The following is a 24,115-nucleotide window of genomic DNA, read 5'->3' as shown; positions in this document are numbered from 1 at the left end:
AATGTCTGTGTGCAGTCTCCTCCCATATCTGGGTTCATGTCTATTTGATCCGTTTCTTTCCACTTAGCTGCTGACAAGGTAGTACAAACGCCCTTGATATGGGACATGAAGGTATCTCCTTCCAACCACAAGCCATATAGACACATCAAAGACATGATAAAGAACCAAGACAATTTTAAATATCTCAAATAATGTTGAAGATCAAAGCCACAAAAAGATTGTGACTCTAATAGAAAGCCGGCCTCTTGTTCAAAGACATTGTTATTTTAGGCGTTTTCAGTCATGAATTACGGAGGATGTCGAGCCTCTTCTTCTTCTCTGTTTTGTTTATTGGCGGGTAGCAACCAACGTCAAGGTGCATTACCGCCTTCCACTGTGTGTTGAACCCCCGCACAAATATTTTATAGAAGAGTCAGTGGAGCATGTAATGCTTCACTTTAATAAGTGTGTTCGAGAACGAAGCTCAAGAGGAAGAAGTGCAAAGCAGAGAGGGAAGAACTAAGCTTGGGAAATAGTAGTTACCTTTGGAATAGGGAGTATATTCATTAGCTGAGAGACAGGATTGGACAAACTGATTTAATATGAGCTAGATAACTCTGATATACCTCCAACACAGGAGGAGGTTGTCACCCGCCACTCAACTGAACGAAGGAGAAGCTGTCAAATATCAATGGTAATAAGAGATACGCTACGGGAGAATGGGGAAGAAGAGGAAGTAGGATATTGTACACACAGTGCACGGCGGTAAGGCACCCTTGGCGTTAGTTGTCACCTTCCAATAAACCGAATAAAGAAGGAGAAAGACTTGGGACTGGACTTTCTCTGGCGATCGTCTTTCACACGTAGAAGAACGCAGCGGAGTCCTGGGCTCAAACTCTTAAATTCAAGGAAGCACAACAACGAAACAAGTAAATCTGGGCCGGGTTATGTTTCCACGTATACTTTTCTTAAAATAAAAATAAAAAACAGATCAGAGATCAGGAAGTGTGTGTGTTGTTGTGATGGACACATGTTTGAGTAAAGTAGAAGCTGCTGTTAAAACAAACCCCACATTTCTTCATGAGTACTAGCAGAGAGGTCTGTGGATGGAGAGCTATAGTGAGGTGGTGGAGTTGTTGCAGGAGTTGGTGGGCGTGTCCGCCTCACTCCTTGTTGTTGTGGTTATTTGTGTATGTGAAAGTTCAGTGTTCAGGCTCACGTCAAAACACTCTCAGTTTGTATCTGCACTCTGAAATCAAGGTTCAGGAATTTAAAGGGAAATAGCTCGACCACTGGGCAGAGGTGTGCTTGCCACATGCCTCACACACACACACACACACACACACACACACACACACACACACACACACACACACACACACACACACACACACACACACACCTTCATGCTATGAGATGTGAAGAAAATAATAGGTTAAAGCTCGAGTTCTAATGAAACCAGAACCCCCCCTGTGCTCCCCCTTCTCCCCCTCTTTCCTGCATGGGCCTCCTCACACACTGTGCTTTACACCAAAGGGACAACCTCTGCGACTCATCTTCTTATTTTTTATTCTTTTTAACAGTTGTGACAGAAAATGGTTTGAAAACATTTCATGCAGACTTTTCTTTTGGTTTGGATGTAGTAAACTGGAGTCCCAGAGTGAATCACCCCTTCAGTGAAGACACGTATACGCGCGTCCTCGTTTTAAAGTAATAGCATTTCTACCGTTTTAAAGTCTGCTCAAGAGGAGAAGAATCTGGACATCCTGCCGAGTTTTTTTTTGAACATGTGGCTTTCCATGGCGGCGATTCTTTCTCGACCTCTGGTTCTTTTCGATAAATGGAAAGCAGCAAGCGTTTCTGGACAGTCACATCTTAGGTCATGAACACGGCCTTGTGGAGGACATTGATTATATCTGGGGACATGTCTAAGTCAATGTCTTGGACTTCGGGCCATGTTTTTCAAACAGGTATTGAGTGAGGTGTATTGATTCGTCCACACAAGTTCACTTTGGACTTTGCATACACTTTCGAGTGACGAGCTGGTCAATGACAGAAATTGACATACATCTTTTGCGGGGGCTCTGCCCGTTCCGTTGCACTGTTGATCTCTGAGACCAGGAGATCCTACGATAAACTCAATCTCCATTAAGCGGAGGTCACCCTCTTGGGTATAGTCACTGGCCTGTTTTGAGAACCACCAGTTCATCAATTGCAGGAAATTGATCACTCTCTCGCTATGTCCGCGTACATCTTTTGTGGGACTTAGGAACAGACACTTTCGTCACTTCAGCTGTACTCGCCACCTAAAATGTCAGTTGTGGCCCGTGCCTATAGAGACATGGTAATGGCCAGGGGCGTTCCACTGGGTGAAACTCTGTCAGCAGTTCTCTGTGGGAAGCAGAGACATCCACTATCATCAGAGACTTGACTGACTCACTGCTCGGGACTTGGGTCTCCTTACTGAACTTCTTCCTGACTTGTGTCCCCATCTTGAGCATCGATGCTGTGGTCAAAAACTTTTAAAAAAGCTTCTTGATCCTCTTCCCCCTCCCTTTCAAAACTTCTCATGGCTCTTTGAGGATTTGGAGCCTCTAATGTGAATCAGATGATCTGGCGCTCTCCTCTTCACTAATTATCTGATAGATTTCCATCTGCAGCAGCTTTTAAACTCAGAGAAGATTCAGATATCAGCCCACTCAGATCAGTTATGTGTTTCGTCCACAAGGGGCTCGATGATGTCGCTCACCTCCTTCCCGATGATTTCCTGGATGGCCTCTTACTTGTCCACCTGGTCACTGCTGCGGACCCCAGTGATTCTGAGGATGTTCGTCTGTCAGAGCGAGAACTGCATGGTGAAGAGTCAGTGCATGAAGAGGTTGGTTTCCCCCTAGGGAACTCGTTTATAGCTCCAATGTCTTTTGACTTCGTAGTTTCAGCTTGAGCAGGCCTCGATGTCTTGTGATTTCTTCAACACTCTGCAAACACAATTGACCATTTTCTCAAGTTTGTTGGCTGTGGTCTGGGTGACACTGTGGCAGTCTGGTGGAGCATCATGGTGGAGCATCCGCTGGTGGAGCACTCAGGCCAGGCGAATTGACCCTCTGTCATCTCCTCTGCAACCAACTCAGTGAGTTGATCCAAACTCACAGACTTTTTTTTAAACTGCCCGGTGCTAAACTCCTGACGGAGAGCGTCTCCCAGACTAGACTGGATACTCTCAGCAGTAAAGGGAAAGTCGTTGTGTCCGTAATGTGCTGTGATCAGGTCTGAGGACACAGACAAAGTCATGTTCAGAAAAGTTCTGCCAACAGAAACCTTGTGACGTTGTCTGGTGTTTCTGATTTTAACAGTTCCACTGCTCCGCAGTCAACAGTATAAAGATCCTCAATCTGCATGCGAATAGTTTCAGCACAATAAGCTGCTCAGGAAGCTCCAATGCATTAGATGTATCCATGGTGAATGTCTGTATTGCAGTCTCCTCCATATCTGGGTTCATGTCTATTTGATCCGTTTCTTTCCATAGCGCTGCCCAGCCAGGTAGTACAAAACGCCCTTGATATGGGACATGAAGGAGTATCCTTCAACCATAAGCCATATAGACACATCAAAGACATGATAAAGAGACCAAAGACAATTTTAAAGATCTCAAATAATATTTGAAGATCAAAGCCACAAAAAGATTGTGACTCTAATAGAAAGCCGGCCTCTGTTCAAAGACATTGTTATTTTAAAGACGTTTTCAGTCATGAATTGCGGATATCGAGCCTCTTCTTCTTCTCTGTTTGGTTTATTGGCTGGGTAGCAACCAACGTCAAGGTGCATTACACTTCCACTGTGTGTTAGACCCCCGCACAAATATTTTTATAGAAGAGTCAGTGGAGCATGTAATGCTTCACTTTAATAAGTGTGTTCGAGGCGAGAAAGCTCAAGAGGAAAAGTGCAAAGCAGAGAGGAAGAACTAGCTTGGAAATAGTAGTTACCTTTGGAATAGGGAGTATGTTCCATTAGCTGAGGGAGACAGGATTGGACAAACTGATTTAATATAGGCTAGATAACTCTGATATACACTCCAACACAGGAGGTTGTCACCGCCATCAACTGGAAACGAAGGAGAAGCTGTCAAATATCAATGGTAATAAGAGATACGCTACCGAATGGGGAAGAAGAGGAAGTAGGATATTGACACAGTAGAGAGGGCGGTAAGGCACTATGACATGGTTGTCACCGCCAATAAACCGAATAAAGAAGGAGAAGAAGACTTTGGGACTGGACTTTCTCTGGCGATCGTCTTTCACACGTGAAGAACACCTTGGGGAGGGTCCTGGGCTCAAACTCTTAAATTCAAGGAAGCACAACAACGAGAAACAGAAAGTAAATCTGGGACGAGTTGTGTTTCACCTTCTTTTCTTAAAATAAAATAAAAAAACAGGTAAGAGATCAGGAAGTGTGTGTGTTGTTGTGATGGACACATGTTTGAGTAGAGTAGAGAAGCTGCTGTTAAAACAAACCCATTTCTTCATGAGTACTGGCAGAGGTCTGTGGATGGAAAGCTACTGTTGGTCCAGTGTGTGGAGTTATTTGCAGGGAGTTGGTGGGCGTGTCCGCCTCACTCCTTGTTGTTGTGGTTGTTGTGTATGTGAAGTTCAGTGTTCAGGCTCACGTCAAAACACTCTCAGTTTGTATCTGCACTCTGAAATCAAGGTTCAGGAATTTAAAGGAAATAGCTACGACCACTGGGCAGAGGGTGTGCTTGCCACATGCACTCACACACACACACACACACACACACACACACACACACACACACACACACACACACACACACACACACCTTCATGCTATGAGATGTGAAAAGAGCTCATGGGACCAAAAGCGCTCAGTTCTAATGAAGCAGGCCCCCGGTGCTCCCCTTCTCCCCCCTCTTTCCTGCATGGGCCTCCTCACACACTGGCCTTTCACACCAGGACAACCTCTGCGACTCATCTTCTTATTTTTTATTCTTTTTAACAGTTGTGACAGAAAATGGTTACAGAAAACATTTCATGCAGACTTTTCTTTTGGTTTTGGATGTGGTAAACTGGAGCTCCCAGAGTGAATCCACCCCTTCAGTAGAAGACACCGTATACCCGCGTCTCGTTTAAAAAAGTAATAGCATTTCTACCGTTTGAGAATCTGCTCAAAGGAGAAGAATCTGGGCATCCTGCCGGGTTTTTGGACATGTGGCTTTCCCATAGAGGCTGATTCTTTTCTCGACCTCTGGTTCTTTACGATAAATGGAAAGCAGCAGCGTTTCTGGACAGTCCCACATCTTACACAGGTCCTTGAACACGGCCTTGTGAGACATTAGAGATTATATCTGGGGACATGTCTAAGTCAATGTCTTGGACTTCGGGCCATGTTTTCAAGCAGAGTATTGAGTAGGGTATATTAGTTCGTCCACTGAGTTCCTTTGGACTTTGCATACACTCGAGTAGCGAGAGCTAGTCCAGCCATGAAATTGACATACATCTTTTCTGCGGGGCTCTGCCCGTTCCGTTGCACTGTTGATCTCTGAGACCAGAGATCCTAGATCGCTCAATCTCCATTAAGCAGAGTCACCCTCTTGGTGTAGTCACGGCCTGTTTTGAGAACCACAGTTCATCAATTGCAGGAAATTGATCCTCTCTCCTTTATGTCCGCGTACATCTTTTTTGTGGGACTTAGGAACAAAACCTTTAGTCACTTCAGCTGTATAGCCACTAAAATGTCAGTTGTGACGTACCTATAGAGGACACATCGGTAATAGCGGGCGTTTGCAGGTGAAACTCTGTCCTTGGTCTCTGTCAGAAGCAGAGACTCCACACTATCCATCAGAGACTTGACTGACTCACTGCTCAGGACTTGGTCTCCTTACTGAACTTCTTCCTGACTTGTGTCCCCATCTTGAGCATCGATGCTGTGGTCAAAAACTTTGCAAAAGCTTCTTGATCCTCTTCCCCCACTCCTTTCCAAAACTTCTCATGGCTCTTTGAGGATTTGGAGCCTCAATCGAATCAGATGATCTGGCGCTCTCCTCTTCACTAATTATCTGATAGATTTCATCTGCAGCAACTTTAAACTCCAGAAGATTCAGATATCAGCCCACTCAGGTCAGATTCTGACATTTCGTCCACAAGGGGCTCGATGATGTCGCTCACCTCCTTCCCGATGATTTCCTGGATGGCCTCACTTGTCCTATAGTCTGCTGGGACTGATGATTCTGAGGATGTTCGTCTGTCAGAGCGAGAACTGCATGATGAAGAGTCAGTGCATGAAGAGTTGGTTTCCCCCTAGGGAACTCGTTTATAAGCTCAATGTCTTTTGACTGCGTAGTTTCAGCTTGAGCGAGCCCTCCGATGTCGCCCGGCAGATTTCTTCAGCACTCTTGCAAACACAATTGACCATTTTCTCAAGAATTTTGTTGGCTGTGGTCTAGTGACACTTTGGCAGTCTGGTGGAGCATCCGCTGGTGGAGCATCCGCTGGTGGAGCACTCAGACCGGCGAATTGACCCTCTCTGTCATCTCCTCTGCAACCAACTCAGTGAGTTGATCCAAACTCACAGACACTAGCTGCCGGTGCTAAACTCTCTGACGGAGCGTCTCCCAGACTGGACTGGATACTCTCCGCAGTAAAGGAAAATCGTTGTGTCATGTGCTGTGATCAGGTCTGAGGACACAGACAAAGTCATGTTCAGAAAAAGTTCTGCCAACAGAAACCTTGTGACGTTGTCTGGTGTTTCTGATTTTAACAGTTCCCACTGCTCCATGATCAACTTGGTATAAAGATCCCTCAATCTGCATGCGAATAGTTTCAGCTGTCATGCTGGGAAGCTCCAGTGCATTAGATGTATCCACTTGGTGAATGTCTGTATTGCAGTCTCCTCCATATCTGGGTTCATGTCTATTTGATCCGTTCTTTCCACTTAGCGCTGCTGACAAGGTAGTACAAAACGCCCTTGATATGGGACATGAAGAGGTATCTCCTTTAACCATAAGCCATATAGACACATCAAAGACATGATAAAGAACCAAAAAGACAATTTTAAAGATCTCAAATAATGTTTGAAGATCAAAGCCACAAAAAATTGTGACTCTAATAGAAAGCCCGGCCTCTTGTTCAAACATTGTTATTTTGAGCGTTTTCAGTCATAGTGCGGAGGATGTCCGACCTCTTCTTCTTCTCTGTTTTTGTTTATTGTGGGTGTAACCAACGTCAAGGTGCATTACCGCCTTCCACTGTATGTTGAACCCCCGCTAAAATATTTTATAGAAGAGTCAGTGGAGCATGTAATGCTTCACTTTAATAAGTGTGTTCGAGAACGAGAAAAGCTCAAGAGGAAAAGTGCAAAGCAGAGAGGAAGAACTAAGCTTGGAAATAGTAGTTACCTTTGGAATAGGGGAGTATGTTCCATTAGCTGAGGGAGACAGGATTGGACAAACTGATTTAATGAGCTAGATAACTCTGATATACCTCCAACACAGGGAGGTTGTCACCCGCCACTCCAACTGAACGAAGGAGAAGCTGTCAAATATCAATGGTAATAAGAGATACGCTACCGAATGGGGAAGAAGAAAGGAAGTAGGATATTGACACACACAGTAGAGGGCGGTAAGGCACCTTGACGTTGGTTGTCACCTTCCAATGACCAGATAAAGAAGGAGAAGAAGACTTAGGACTGGACTTTCTCTGGTGATCGTCTTTCTGCGTGAAGAAACGCCTTGTAGGAGGTCCTGGGCTCAAACTCTTAAATTCAAGGAAGCACAACAACCGAGAAGCAAGTAATCTGAATGAGTTGTGTTTCACGCTGTACTTTTCTTAAAATAAAAATAAAAAAACAGATCAGAGATCAGGAAGTGTGTGTGTTGTTGTGATGGACATGTTTGAGTAGAGTAAACTGCTGTTAAAACAAACCCACATTCTTCATGAGTACTAGCAGAGAGGTCTGTGGATGAAAGCTACTGTTGGTCCAGTGTGTGGAGTTGTTGCGGGAGTTGGTGGGCGTGTCCGCCTCACTCCTTGTTGTTGTGGTTGTTGTGTATGTGAAAGTTCAGTGTTCAGGCTCCACGTCAAAACACTCTCCAGTTTGTATCTGCACTCTGAAATCAAGGTTCAGGAATTTAAAGGGAAATAGCTACGACCACTGGGTAGTGTGCTTGCCACATGCACTCACACACACACACACACACACACACACACACACACACACACACACACACACACCTTCATGCTATGAGATGTGAAAAGAGCTCATGGACAGCTCAGTTCTAATGAAGCAGACCCAGTGCTCCCCCTTCTCCACCTCTTTCCCTGCATGGAGCTCCCTCACACACTGGCTGCTTTCACACCAAGAGGACAACCTCTGCGACTCATCTTCTTATTTTATTCTTTTTAACAGTTGTGACAGAAAATGGTTACGAAAACATTTCATGCAGACTTTTCTTTTGGTTTGGATGTGGTAAACTGGAGCTCAGAGTGAATCCACACCCCTTCAGTAGAAGACACGTATACCCGCGTCCTCGTTTAAAGTAATGGCATTCTAGATTTTAAGAATCTGCTCAAGAGGAGAAGAATCTGGACATCCTGCGGGTTTTTGGACATGTGGCTTTCCATAGAGGCGCGGTCTTTTCTCGACCTCTGGTTCTTTGATAAATGGAAAGCAGCGTTTTCTCTGGACAGTCCCACATCTTACCTGAGTCCTTGAACACGGCCTTGTGGAGGACATTGATTATATCTGGGGACATGTCTAAGTCAATGTCTTGGACTTCGGGCCATGTTTTTCAAACAGGTATTGAGTGAGTGTATTGATTCGTCACACAAGTTCACTTTGGACTTTGCATACACTCGAGTGACGAGCTGGTCAATGTAACCCAGAAATTGTGTACATCTTTTGCAGGGCTCTGCCGTTCCGTTCACTGTTGATCTCTGAGACCGGAGATCCTACATTCGTCAATCTCCATTAAAGCGGAGGTCACCCTCTTGGTGTAGTCACTGGCCTGTTTTGAGAACCACCAGTTCATGGTGCGGGAAATTGATCACTCTCTCCTTTATGTCCGCGTACATCTTTTGTGGGACTTAGGAACAGACACTTTCGTCACTTCAGCTGTACTCGCCACTAAAATGTCAGTTGTGACGTACCTATAGAGGACATCAGTGTGTGAGCGTTTGCAGGTGAAACTCTGTCATGGTCTCTGTCAGAAGCTAGAGACTCCACACTATCCATCAGAACTTGACTGACTCACTGCTCAGGACTTAGGTCTCCTTACTGGAACTTCTTCCTGACTTGTGTCCCCATCTTGAGCATCGATGCTGTGGTCAAAAACTTTGCAAAAAGCTTCTTGATCCTCTTCCTCCTTTCCAAAACTTCTCCTTGCTCTTTGAGGATTTGGAGCCTCTAATCGAATCAGATGATCTGACGCTCTCCTCTTCACTAATTATCTGATAGATTTCATCTGCAACATTTAAACTCAGAGAAGATTCAGATATCAGCCCACTCAGGTCAGATTCTGACATTTCGTCCACAAGGAGACTCGATGATGTCCTCACCTCCTTCGATGATTTCCTGGATGGCCTCACTTGTCCTATAGTCACTGCTGCGGACTGATGATTCTGAGGATGTTCGTCTGTCAGGCGAAGACTGCATGATGAAGAGTCAGTGCATGAAGAGGTTGGTTTCCCCCTGGGAACTCGTTTATAAGCTCAATGTCCTCTTTTGACTAGTTTCAAGCAGGCAGGCCCTCGATGTAAAAGCTGCCCGGCAGATTTCTTGGCACTCTGCAAACACAATTGACCATTTTCTCCAAGTTTGTTGGCTGTGGTCTGGTGACACTTTGGCAGTCTGGTGGAGCATCCGCTGGTGGAGCATCCGCTGGTGGAGCCTCAGACCGCGGGAATTGACCCTCTCTGTCATCTCACTCTGGCAACTCAGTGAGTTGATCCAAACTCACAGACTTTTTAAGCTGCCCGGTGCTAAACTCTGACGGAAGCGTCTCCCAGACTGGACTGAGATGCTCTCCGCAGTAAAGGGAAAGTCGTTGTCCATGTGCTGTGATCAGGTCTGAGGACACAGACAAAGTCATGTTCAGAAAAAGTTCTGCCAACAGAAACCTTGTGACGTTGTCTGGTGTTTCTGATTTTAACAGTTCCACTGCTCCATGATCAACTTGATATAAAAGATCACTCAATCTGCATGCGAATAGTTTCAACTGTATCATGCTGAGCTCAATGCATTAGATGTATCCATGGTGAATCTCTGTGGCCCAGTCTCCCCTCCATATCTGGGTTCATGTCTATTTGATCCGTTTCTTTCCCTTGCGCTGCTGACCAGGTAGTACACCAGCGCCCTTGATATATGGGACATGAAAATTATCTCCTTCAACCATAAGCCATATAGACACATCAAAGACATGATAAAGAACCAAAGACAATTTTAAATATCTCAAATAATGTTGAAGATCAAAGCCACAAAAAAGATTGTGACTCTAATAGAAAGCCGGCCTCTTGTTCAAAGACATTTGTTATTTTAAAGAACGTTTTCAGTCATGGTGCGGAGGATGTCGAGCCTCTTCTTCTTCTCTGTTTTGTTTATTGGCGGGTAGCAACCAACGTCAGTGCATTACCGCCTTCCACTGTGTGTTAGACCCCCCGCACAAAATATTTTGAAAGTCAGTGGAGCATGTAATGCTTCACTTTAATAAATGTGTTGAGCGAGAAAAGCTCAAGAGGAAAAGTGCAAAGCAGAGAGGAAGAACTAAGCTTGAAATAGTAGTTACCTTTGGAATAGGGAGTATGTTCCCGTGCTTCAGGGGAGACAGGATTGGACAAACTGATTTAATATGAGCTAGATAACTCTGATATACACTCCAACACAGGAGGTTGTCACCCGCCACTCAACTGAGCCGAAGGAGAAGCTGTCAAATATCAATGGTAATAAGAGATACGCTACCGAATGGGGAAGAGAAGAGGAAGTAGGATATTGACACACACAGTAGAGGCGGTAAGGCACCTTGACGTTGGTTGTCACCTTCAATAAACCGAATAAAGAAGGAGAAGAAGACTTGGGACTGGACTTTCTCTAGTAATTAAATCTTTCCACCGTGAAGAGCGCGGCAGAGTCCCTGGGCTCAAACTCTTAAATTCAAGAAGCACAACAACGAAGAAACAGAAAGTAAATCTGAATGAGTTGTGTTTCACGCTAATACTTTTCTTAAAATAAAAATAAAAAAAAACAGATCAGAGATCAGGAAGTGTGTGTGTTGTTGTGATGGACACATGTTTGAGTAGAGTAAGAGAAGCTGCTGTTAAAACAAACCCACATTTCTTCATGGTACTGGCAGAGAGAGGTCTGTGGATGGAAAGCTACTGTTGGTCCAGTGTGTGGAGTTGTTGCAGGAGTTGGTGGGCAATGTCCGCCCTCACTCCTTGTTGTTGTGGTTGTTGTATGTGAAAGTTCAGTGTTCAGGCTCCATTCAAAAACACTCTCAGTTTGTATCTGCACTCTGAAATCAAGGTTCAGGAATTTAAAGGAAATAGCTACGACCACTGAGGCAGAGGTGTGCTTGCCACATGCACTCACACACACACACACACACACACACACACACACACACACACACACACACACACACACACACACACACACACACACACACACACCTTCATGCTATGAGATGTGAAAGAGCTCATGGGACCAAAGCTCAGTTCTAATGAAGCAAGACCCCCCTGTGCTCCACACTTCCCTCCCCCCTGCCTGCATGGGCCTCCTCACACACTGGCTGCTTTCACACCAAGAGGACAACCTCCTGAAGCTCATCTTCTTATTTTTTATTCTTTTTTAACAGTTGTGACAGAAAATGGTTATTTCATGCAGACTTTTCTTTTGGTTTGGATGTGGTAAACTGGAGCTCCAGAGTGAATCCACACCCCTTCAGTAGAAGACACGTATACGCGTCCTCGTTTAAAGTAATAGCATTTCTACCGTTTAAAAGAATCTGCTCAAGAGGAGAAGAATCTGGACATCCTGCGGGTTTTGGACATGTGGCTTTCCATAGAGCGGCGATTCTTTCTCGACCTCTGGTTCTTTACGATAAATGGAAAGCAGCAGCGTTTCTGGACAGTCCACATCTTACACAGGTCCTTGAACAAACATGGAGACATTGATTATATCTGGGGACATGTCTCGTCAGTATCTTGGACTTAGGGCCATGTTTTTCAAACAGGTATTAGGTGAGGTGTATTGATTCGTCACACAGAGTTCACTTTGGACTTTGCATACACTTTCAGTGGCAGGCTGAGGTCAATGACAGAATTGACATACATCTTTGCGGGGCTCTGCCCGTTCCGTTACACTGTTGATCTCTGGACCGGAGATCCTACGATGGGCTCAATCTCCGTGTGGAGGTCACCCTCTTGTGGTGTGTGATCACTGGCCTGTTTTGAACCACAGTTCATCAATTGCAGGAAATTGATCACTCTCTCCTTTATGTCGCGTACATCTTTTTGTGGGACTTAGGAACAGACACTTCGTCACTTCAACTGTACTCGCCACTAAATGTCAGTTGTAGCGTACCTATAGAGGACATTGTGTGGGGGCGTTTGCAGGTGAAACTCTGTCCTTGGTCTCTGTCAAACAGAACTCCACACTATCCATCAGAGACTTAAGCTGACTCACTGCTCAGGACTTGGGTCTCCTTACTGAACTTCTTCCTGACTTGTGTCCCCATCTTGAGCATCGATGCTGTGGTCAAAAACTTGCAAAGCTTCTTGATCCTCTTCCCTCCTTTCCAAAACTTCTCATGGCTCTTTGAGGATTGGGGCTCTAATCGAATCAGATGATCTGACGCTCTCCTCTTCACTAATTATCTGATAGATTTCATCTGCAGCTTTAAACTCCAGAAGATTCAGATATCAGCCCTCAGGTCAGATTCTGACATTTCGTCCCTGAGAGGCTCGATGATGTCGCTCACCTCCTTCCCGATGATTTCTGGATATGGCCTCACTTGTCCCTATAGTCACTGCTGCCGGACTGATGATTCTGAGGATGTTCGTCTGTCAGAGCGAGAACTGCATGATGAAGAGTCAGTGCATGAAGAGGTTGGTTTCCCCCTAGGAACTCGTTTATAAGCTCAATGTCTTTTGACTGCGTAGTTTCAGCAGGCAGGCCCTCGATGTCATGACAGATTTCTTCAACACTCTGCAAACACAATTGACCATTTTCTCAAGTTTGTTGGCTGTGGTCTGGTGACACTGTGGCAGTCTGGTGGAGCATCCGCTGGTGGAGCATCCGCTGGTGGAGCATCCGCTGGTGGAGCACTCAGACCGGCGAAATTGACCCTCTCTGTCATCTCCTCTGCAACCAACTCAGTGAGTTGATCCAAACTCACAACAGACTTTTTAAGCTGCCCAGTGCTAAACTCTGACGAGGCATCTCCCAGACTGGATGGATACTCTCCGCAGTAAAGGGAAAGTCGTTGTGTCCATGTGCTGTGATCAGGTCTGAGGACACAGACAAAGTCATGTTCAGAAAAAGTTCTGCTTAAACCTTGTAGCGTTGTCTGGTGTTTCTGATTTTTAACGGATTCCCACTGCTCCGCCCAGTCAACTTAGTATAAAGATCCTCAATCTGCATCGATAGTTTCCAGCTGTCATGCTGAGAGCTCCAATGCATTAGATGTATCCATGGTGAATGTCTGTATTGCAGTCTCCTCCATATCTGGGTTCATGTCTATTTGATCCGTTTCTTTCCACTTAGCGCTGCTGACAAGGTAGTACAAAACGCCCTTGATATGGGACATGAAGGGTATCTCCTTCCAACCATAAGTCATATAGACACATCAAAGACATGATAAAGAACCAAAGACAATTTTAAAAAGATCTCAAATAATGTGAAGATCTAAATACAAAAAGATTGTCACTCTAATAGAAAGCCCGGCCTCTTGTTCAAAGACATTGTTATTTTGAGGCGTTTTCCAGTCATGAATTACGGAGGATGTCAGCCTCTTCTTCTTCTCTGTTTTGTTTATTGGCGGAATTGCCCAATCGTGTTTCTGATTTTAACAGTTCCCAGTTTTAACAGTTTGAACCCCCGCACAAAATATTTTATAGAAGAGTCAGTGGAGCATGTAATGCTTCACTTTAATAAGTGTGTTCGAGAACGAGAAAAGCTCAAGAGGAAAAGTGCAAAGCAGAGAGGAAGAACTAAGCTTGGAAATAGTAGTTACCTTTGGAATAGGGAGTATGTTCCATTAGCTGAGGGAGACAGGATTGGACAAACTGATTTAATATGAGCTAGATAACTCTGATATACACTCCAACACAGGAGGTTGTCACCCGCCACTCAACTGAACGAAGGAGAAGCTGTCAAATATCAATGGTAATAAGAGATACGCTACCGAATGGGGAAGAAGAGGAAGTAGGATATTGACACACACAGTAGAGGGCGGTAAGGCACCTTGACGTTGGTTGTCACCTTCCAATAAACCGAATAAAGAAGGAGAAGAAGACTTGGGACTGGACTTTCTCTGGCGATCGTCTTTCACACGTGAAGAACGCAGCAGGAGGTCCTGGGCTCAAACTCTTAAATTCAAGGAAGCACAACAACGAGAAACAGAAAGTAAATCTGGACGAGTTGTGTTTCACGCTGTACTTTTCTTAAAATAAAAATAAAAAAACAGATCAGAGATCAGGACTCGTTTCTGAGGGGTGGGGTTTTGGTCCGGTTGTCCACAATGAATGAAGATCAATGCAAAGTCCTCGTAAGGACAGCTGCACAAAGCTGCGAGTGTTTGAGAGACTGGTGGCATGACACTGGATATGTTGTGTAGACTGCACTGGCATCAGCCATGCAATCAAAAGAATCACACACACACACACACACACACACACACACACACACACACACACACACACACACACACACACACACACACACACACACACACACACACACACACACACACACACAGGTTTGTTGCAAGGCGTGACACATAAAGCCAGCCCCTCTCCTCCATCCTTCAGTTCCTGCCTTGGTTTTGAAGTCACTGAATCTCTGTGGTTGTTACGGTCTTGTTGTCACCAAAAGTTTCAAACACCTGGCAGAGATCACACACACACACACACACACACACACACACACACACACACACACACACACACACACACACACACACACACACACAGAGGAGTGGTGTGGCTGAGTGCTGTAATTACATTAGAATGTCTGATGGATTGAACAGGTTCCGTCTGACTATTATCGACGTTGGAGAGACGTTTAACGTGATTATGAAAAATATTTCATTCTATAACTGGAGTCCTCAAACATGTGGGGGTTCAAACACCTGACATGTTACAGCTCCGGAATATCAATCATTTAGAAAAACAGCTTTCAGTGTTTGTGTGTCAGGGAAAAACAGCAGCTCCTTGATTCACTTTACTTTGGCTGTAATGTAATCTGTAGCCGGGGGAATTAAAACATAACAGTAATCAGATTACAACAAAAATAGATGTGTATATACATTTTGGGTTCTATTAAGAACAGAAAAAGGAGGTTTCTTGCAAAAAAAATTGTTAAAAATAGTGTTAAAGTGTTAAATAATGGTTGTAAATGTCTTAATTTATTCTCAGTTGAGTGCTGTAATGAAACGACACATTTTAATTGACTACATCTGGATTTTTATTTGGCTTTAATTATTTTCCATTAATATTCTCTGCCACATCTCGAGATGGTAAAGAAATTGGAAAGAAAATCCTGGATCTGCCTCCTGATGCTAAATTTCAATGGGTTGTGCCAAGTTTCTTTGTAATCCCGACAGTAGTTTTTGAATTATCTTGCTTAATAAAAAACATATAAACAAACCAATAAGCCAATAAACACAGGGTGAAAACATGTGTTAAATAATGTGTAGCTTTGAGTTTCCAGCTGTTGTGTGGTCCAAGTTAAACACACAGCTGAAAACCAGTGTTGCTGGAAGAACGGCTGAATCACAAAAGTGCAGGTTTTAGGCGTCAAAAAACAAAAGCAACACAAAAGCCTGAACTGGTGTCACCTGACAGTAAATATGCCTTCAGCCAAATGTAAGAAGAGCCAAGCTTTACTTGTGTCCACTTGTGTGCTCATCTGTTGACATGAGTGTGTTGTGTGTGTGTACATGTGTGTATCTTTAACACAGTGTGCGACGCCCTTAGTTAATATTCGTCCTCCACAAAAAAATCCTCTGCAGTGAAGCTGGGACACGGGAGGAAGGAGTGGAAACGAGGAATCTGGGACTTGGTGCTATATATAAAAATTAGATCAGGTCTCTTGTAAAACTAGAAAGTCCGATGCTCTTGAGAAAATTGAGTTATGTAGACGATGATGCACTTGTTCACCTCATTTTATCTTCGGCTAGGATGGCGAGGAAAGTGGAGCACAAGGAAGAATCAGAATTAAGTTTTGTGTCTGCAAGTGAAATTAAGTTTTTTACCATCTTTTCTTCTTTATGTGACGCATAACAATTACCGGAAGCATCATGAAGCCTGAAAATCATCGACTTTATGATGATGCTTTCCAGATTTAGACTGTCTTGTGTTTTTTCTCTTTCAAAGTGGTTTTATAGCATTTATTAAACTGTCTCTTCTGCTGTCGTACGAGTGCATTATCGGACCATTTGTCTCGGCAGAGTGGAGACTTCTCCAGAGTGAAATTGATCCAGCGTTTACAGGCTGTTGGTCTGAATGAGCATCCTCAGTCAGGCCCTCATTATGGGATCTGGGGTCAGTTTTAGCTCCTAGTAACACAAGGCTTTTGATGATGGCGTGTTACAAAAGAGGCTCAAAGTCACATTCACACTGTGACTGAGAAATTAGCCTCTGGGGGGGGGGGCAAACGAAGCATGATGTCACCAGAGAAACACGGACACACCGGTCACTGATATGTCTCTGAATCACTGTAAACTGCACCACGCTGTTGTAGCTCGTTTCAGTGGAGAAGAAGTTAGTCTGCTGTGTTTCTCCTCATGTCCTTGCTTTGCTGAAGATGACTAATGCAGGATGTTTATTCATTCAGGTAAGACTAAATAACATCTGCACTTATCTCAGCCTGTCACTTTAGATCCACAGAAACAGGCTGGAGTTTTTATTTTACTTTTTTTGTTAGTATCAGGTGGCTCAGAAATCATATCGTGACAAGATGATGATCCTGTTGCTGCTTTTTTTATTTATTAGCCAAAGTTCTGTCCTCTCCATTATAAGTAAAAAAATTATATATATATATATATATATTGTCTCTTATTGCACTGAATATTAATTTCATTACTTCATGTGCAATTGCATTCATTTTCCTCATAGAAATGCATACAGATAAATGTGGCAAATAATTGTATATTACATTTGAAATAGATGTTTGTGTGTAATATCTACACATGTATGTGTGTGTGTGTGTGTGTGTGTGTGTGTGTGTATATATATACAGAATTACAATTTTTTTGTATAGACCTACACTATTAAATTCAGGACTATATACAAAAAGTATGTTTAGAGTGTAGATACATTTTAACAAATACTTTCAGGGTAAAATTGGATTTGTTTAAGAGCTATACATTTTGAATTTATACTGTTTCAATATGTCGTAGCCTGGTTTCCTTATAATAAGAATAGATACTTTCGGTCATGGTCAGCTTGTAGTTTGCTGTGGGATATGGGATTATGAAGGGATGGAGGTGTCGTTGGGGTTGTGGAGCTCTGTCCCACCATCGGTCTGGACGTGTGCTTGGCGGTGAGGTGCTGTGTGCAGGGCCGTGGTGGGGACAGCCGGTGTTGGCAGGGCCTGAAAGGAGCCATTCTCCTGCTGCCTGTGCCAAGTGGTGTCAGTCTGTCACTAGCTTTCACAGCACGTTTCACACTGGAGGTTGTGGCTAAAGGACCGGGGACAGATTAGGCAAAGCTGTTGAAACATATGCTGTGTTTTAAGATGCTGCTGATGCTTTCATTGATTTTCTGCAACGCCGTTTGATTCCTAATCTCACTCTCAACACAAGATTTAAATGAATTTCTCTTTTTGTCCTTATTTAACCTGTGATTTTTTTTTCTTTTCTTACTGGCTTAAATTCCTCAAGGTGACTTTTACAATGTTCAACAGTAAAGTTTCACTCACTTTTCTTATCTCAGCATTTGTGCCATGTAGAGAAACTTGAACCAGTGACAACTCTGGTTCTCAGACTTTCAGGCTACTTTGATGTTGATGATGCACAGAAGTACAATGCTCCTTCCCCTCAAACCATCTTCTCCTCTTTCCTCTTTCCCACTCACTCATACTCACATTCAGTCAGTAGGTCGTGTGGTTAGAAGCCCTCTCTGCATGAGGCAGACACCCTGGGGTCCACAGCTGTTTTACAGTATTTTACACAATGGAAATCTGCAAATGAAAGCTTGTTATCCATAATGCAAAATACAACACGAATACATGTCTGCAGCCTCCCTTAAGAAGGTGATTTATATACAGACAGGGTGACTACAATTTCCGTTTAACCGCCACCGATATTTGCATTGTTTTTTTATGATTTTTGGATTTAGCAGAAAATCCATTTAGATTAAAATAACTCTAAACAATGATCAACTCATATTTTCTATGTCTGTGTTCGGACTTGGAGAAAAAGTTAGATTTCTTTTGACAAATAAGCATATTTCTTCTTCCTTGCTAAAAGTTAAATGAGGAAATTGATGCCACTCTCATGCAAGGATTGCTTAATATGAAGCTACCGCTAGCAAGCTAATTGGCGTAGCTTCAAACCAGTGGAGATGTAAATGGTCGCGACCAACAAGACATTTTTAGTATTCAACTTCCTGATTCTCCATTTTAAAGCAAGAAACAAACTTTGCATAATGTTTTGTATGTTACAATAAGTGCACATGTGTCTGTTAGACAAATAAACAATTACCTTAATTCATTGTACTAATGGCAGAATGGCTCTTTTGGAAACCATTTATATTTCTGTTTTGTCTGAAGAGTTTTTCCAAATCGTTTAGCTTAGAGCATAGAGCTCACAGGGGGAAGACATTTTGGCCGGTCCTAACTTTTTTAAAGGGCTGTTTGATGGTCAAGACTTGGTTTAGGATTAGATTAAGATTATGATAATGACAAGGGTTAGGCATTTAGTTGTGATGGTTAATGTTAGAGTAAGAGGCTGTAGGGAATGCATTATGTGTCCTCACTTTGATACAGTACGTGTGTGTGTACATACGAATGAGAACTGTGTATTTTAAACTGTTGCAGCATCCTCTTTGATTTTCCTGCTCTCTTTTCCAGACCTCAGTCCAGTGACGCTCACCAACCATGAGCGGTGGAGTGAACATCAAAGTCACATCCCAGAGCCAGAGTGACGCAGATGTCAGCTCGAGTCTCCGTTTACCCAGAAGCATGATGCCACTCTCCAAGATGGATCCCAAACTGCACAGCAGCGGCCTCCCCAATCCTACCCTGCACTATCAGCACGCCACCAAGAGACGACCTTCCTACTCGTCGTCCTCGGTATCTCCGGGTCCTGCCGAACTGCTGAGAGGTGCAGCTTTAAAGAACCATCTGCTGCAGCAGAAGAGCAGCATGTTTTCTCACAGAAGCCCAGCGTCAACAGAGCGGACTGACGGAACGTGCTCGGCATACAGCAGCCCCCAGATACCGAGGAGGGAGGTCCAACGCTCTAAAGACACACTGGACCTCCGCGCCACCACGCTCACCCAGAAGGCAATGCGCGACCTCCAGTTAAGACGACATGCCAACAAGAATTGGACCTTTGGACATTGTCGTCTGAGGAATGTGGACAACACAGACGTGAATGATTCCTCCTCGTACCGGCTCTCGGCGAATGTCCAGCAGGGCCACGGAAGAGGACGTCACCTTTTCCCTCAAGGTGCGAATGGGAATGAGATATCGGGAGTCTCTCCAGGTGGGATGGGATACTTCCAGAAGGACATGAGAAACATTTCCAACCAGGCGGTGGAAGCTTGTGAGGGACACCTGTCAAGTGACAAATCAAAGTCTTATCATCAGACATTCAACATGCCACGCAGAGCGAGTGAGCCGGGGAAGGTCAACATGGCGGCTGTTGCTCCCTTTAGGTTCAGGTGAGGGCAGTGTTTCCCCTTTTTTACGACGGGAGGATAAGCTCTGCTGCACAGAGGGCAGTTTATTTTAGGACACACTGAATATGATGCAGCCTCGGGTCATCCCATGCTTTTTCTTTTTATGTCGCCATCTGTTTCATTTTCCACTTTTACTGCCACTTGATCACAATCCTGTCTGTTTTTTGTTCCTCTATTATCCATGAAAGCTTTGTGTTTGTGTCTGTTCCTGCAGGTTTCAGGTCCACGAGGACACAGACGCCTCCCTGGACAACCTGAGTGACTGCTCCTCTGACTCCATGGAGGTCTGCTGCGACGATCTTGGTAAGTTTGTCTGAATTTGATACTGTTGATCTTTTCATATTGGGACAACAGACACACATGGTGCTGTAAACCAGTGGTTTCCCAACCTGCCCCATGGGTTTGCAAGATGTCTGAGAAAAACAACAACAAGATGTTCATAGTTTCTTTGTAGTTTAGAGTCAGGCTATTGTTGTGAAGTCATTGCCTTGTGAAATACTGAAAATTGTTATTTTCAGCCTCTAGAAATTGTTCATATTAATAATTCTGAGAAGGAAAACTTGGTTGAAATTCCTTACTTGAGCTGTTTTGAGAGTCCGGAACAAGTCTGGACAACTGGGTCTGGACATTCTCTGGACTTTCACCTATGAAGAACGCAGCAGGAGATTGTTAGGATATGACACGTTCACAACATGAAAATGTCTGGAGCGTTCAGGTGAGAGATGGCGTCTGTGTAGAGCAGCAGGAGCCAGGACATGACGTGTGAATAACACTGCTGGAATCACACGTTTGTGTTTACAGTACATCAACACCGGCATCGGCCCTTATTGTAAAAAGCTCTCAAATCTTATACTTTATCTTTCCAAGTTGACATCCTCGTTGGCATCTTCTACATTTATGACACCTCTATTACATCCTGAGACATTTGCATTCTTTTTGTTTGTTCGCTCGTGGTGAATTCTTCAGACATCAACCAGCTGTGTTCTCACGTGGACTCACTTTGACATTCATCAGAGTTTTTACTTTGGGGTTGTCAGGAAAAATAGAGTAACTGACTTGGACATTTGCGTTCTCACGTACACAGCCCCTCTGGATAATTTAAGAACATTCTCCTGAGGTCTGAAAGCAGCTTAGGCGTTAAAGGCCCTGGAAACATATTTTTTGGAGACAACCTCTTCCTCTCAGTGACGGGAAAACTATGTGAGAAAGCCAAATATTTCATCTGACGGAGCCCAGTTAGTTAGAGAATAAGCAATTCTTAAAGTAAAGTTTTCAGACGCCAACCATAAACTGCAACGTCCTTGATCCGTGTCCATTCTGGGATGTTCAACGTACGTCACTCCCTTACTTCCTAGTTTCTGTCAGATATCCAGTAAAGACATAAAATTCACCCCCCAAAAAAATAAAAAAGAAGTGTTTACAGCTCAGAAGGAAAAGATGAAGGGTCACTCACATGCATGGCTTCATTCCTTCATTAAGGGTTCACAAGCCTGACAGGTTCAGAACCGCTGCTGTAAACCCGGTAGTGAAACCTAGAGGTGATCATCTAGGATCTTAAATTTTAATAGCGGGCAGTTCATAATGTTTAATCACTCTGTCGACTTACAATTTTATTTTTTTTGCTCTAAAGTCCTTTCAAAAGTTCTTGTCCTCCTGCAGTGTCGTTATATCAGAACAAACTTCTTCACACAGTTCACAGGGTTCAACCAGTTGTGCAGAACACGTTTTTTTTCTTTCCAACTGTATTAAATTGCATCCTGTAACGGCCGAGCTGTGATACGGCTGAATGTTGACACTGGGCTCTGTTCAGCGTGACAGTTGTTCTCACCACAGCGGCTGCCAGCTCCCAGCCAGAGCTGCGTACTGTACCTACCACCTGTTATGTGCATCAGGACTTCCTGACGTACTTCACTTCTTTCTTTATGTGCATGTGGGAAAACACAAGATTCTTGGCACGGGGCACGTCTCTCAAATCACACATCCGCGCCGTTAACCCTGCGCTGCCTCCTCATTGTTTCTGTGTCTCGGCTGCAGCATCGGACTCAGGTTTATGTTATTAATTGTCAGAGTTTTATAAAACATTAAAAGTTGAAGGTTTGGTTTGTTTCGATGGCTGCAACAATCCTGTGCCTTATACATCATGGGTCTTAGAAACTCATACAAACATGACATGTACAAACCACTGTATATAATAACAGCTATCCAAAGGGGTCTCTATCACCCCCTGGTGGCTGACTGCTGTATCTCCATTTCAGTGGATGGTACATGGGACAAATTATTATAATTTTTCTCAAAGATGGTTTCTGTCATTTTATTTAGTTGTTATCACTCTTATGTCAGTTCAAGTGCTCATCATTGGTTTTAATTAGTTGTATCATGCTATAAAAACGGGTTGAAGCATCATGATTGACAGCTGGGACTGACTCATGATTGGTCGAGCTCGGGTATTGGCGGGATCTTGCCATCGCGGCTCCACCCCCTGATCGCTGCTGCACAGACTCTGGCTCCAAATTGTGTCAAAGCTGAAGTGGAGACGCGACATCCATCTTTATAAACAGTCTATGCTACACACACACACACACACACACACACACACACACACACACACACACACACACACACACACACACACACACACACACACTCACTGTATTTTCCTTGTCAGTATGTCATTAGCTAAACTCTGAGTATGTTACTCAGTAATGCTACTTCTCCGTCAGCAGAAGACACAACCACAGGGTCCCAATCAATTAAGTCCAATCAGGGGGAGATTACATAATTAACGATCTATTGTAAATAAGTAGTATTGATTTAGGTAAGTAAGCACACACTGTTGCCTCAGTGGTAACAGCTGTGACCGCGAAACCAAGTTAATACGTAAACATGTTTGTTGTGTGAGTTCACGTCAAGAGATTAGTAGATATTTATCCAAAGGCTTTGTCTTGATTAGATGTTTAAACTTAATGTCAGACCTCGTAGTAAATGATCTAATATTCACCAGTCAAACCCCAAACGCACTTGTGTTCGTCTTTCCATTGTTAATGAGATCTTTCAGATGGACATCCCCAGAGCTGCTATCATACAAGGAAAACATGAAAAATCTAATTAAATTGTGGTTTGACGTAAATTCAGCAGCACTAAAACACTACATCTCAGAAATTGGTGCGTATTTATCGTCCCTAATTTTAAAAATGAGCTCATATAAATGCACCAGGCTGTTATATAGCCCTCTAACTGGCTTCTTAATTATCTTAATGACTGTGAGGGCCGAGCGCCTCCCGGCCAGCCTCCTCAGGGAGAGCGAGAGGCCAGAGACTGAGTGGTCCTTGGCGGAGGGTGGACAGACGCGGGCGCTGAGAGACTGAGTGGTTTGATGGGAGGATCGGCTTTCACCTCCTGTCTGGGAGTTCCCCTCGTTCCTGCCGGACGGACCTCAGGGGCGCTTAAATTCAGGTTTTGACAACAGGGCGGAGAGATGTGTCTTCGTGAGCTGTCATCCTGGTTCAACAACAAGTTAGCTGGAAAATTATAGGTTGTTGAAATGACAGTTCCACTCAGGAGAAACATCTGCACAAACAGCGGTTCGGTCTGGGTCTCTGGGGCGAAATCTGGCTTTAAAACGACTACGGTTTCAGAAATAAGGGAATTATTTGCCAGGATTAATACAAGAGAGCAAACTAATCATTCAAGCAGTAACAGTCAGAGAAGTTGGGTTTACCTTGTAGTTTTGTGCAGCTTGGTTTAAAAAAATATCCAAAACAGACCATTGCTTTGCACACCAGAGGGATTTGAGTGAAATAAAAACACTGTCTTCATCCCTCGAGCTGCTCACATTCCAGCCAGCACATTGATCCCATTAGATCTCGATTCAGAGGCTTTTGATTACCACATGAATCGAACAGCATGCGAAAAATTGCTTTCAATACTTTGCTCGGCTCTCAGAACATGTGGCACGTTTACGTCGTTGTTCTCCCTGTGCGTCTCTGCTCTGAGCACACGTGGAG

General features: G+C 43.9%; 1 protein-coding gene across 9 annotated transcripts in view; it reads left to right on the top strand.

Annotated features, from left to right (window-relative positions):
- Positions 1-24,115, top strand: part of nav1b (neuron navigator 1b) — an 87,511-nt gene that overhangs the window by 12,481 nt on the left and 50,915 nt on the right. For all 9 annotated transcript variants that reach the window (XM_047339280.1, XM_047339275.1, XM_047339274.1 and 6 more), the window contains exons 2-3: positions 19,279-20,093; positions 20,326-20,414. In XM_047339280.1, coding sequence (XP_047195236.1) covers positions 19,306-20,093; positions 20,326-20,414 — 877 coding nt within the window. In that variant the 5' untranslated portion in view covers positions 19,279-19,305. The remainder of the gene's footprint in view (positions 1-19,278; positions 20,094-20,325; positions 20,415-24,115) is intronic.

The sequence above is a fragment of the Hippoglossus stenolepis genome, chromosome 3 (genome assembly GCF_022539355.2).
Source record: "Hippoglossus stenolepis isolate QCI-W04-F060 chromosome 3, HSTE1.2, whole genome shotgun sequence".
Taxonomy (NCBI): Eukaryota; Metazoa; Chordata; class Actinopteri; order Pleuronectiformes; family Pleuronectidae; genus Hippoglossus; species Hippoglossus stenolepis.
The sequence above is the reverse complement of the archived record's forward strand: the minus strand, read 5'-3'. Positions and strand labels throughout refer to the sequence as shown.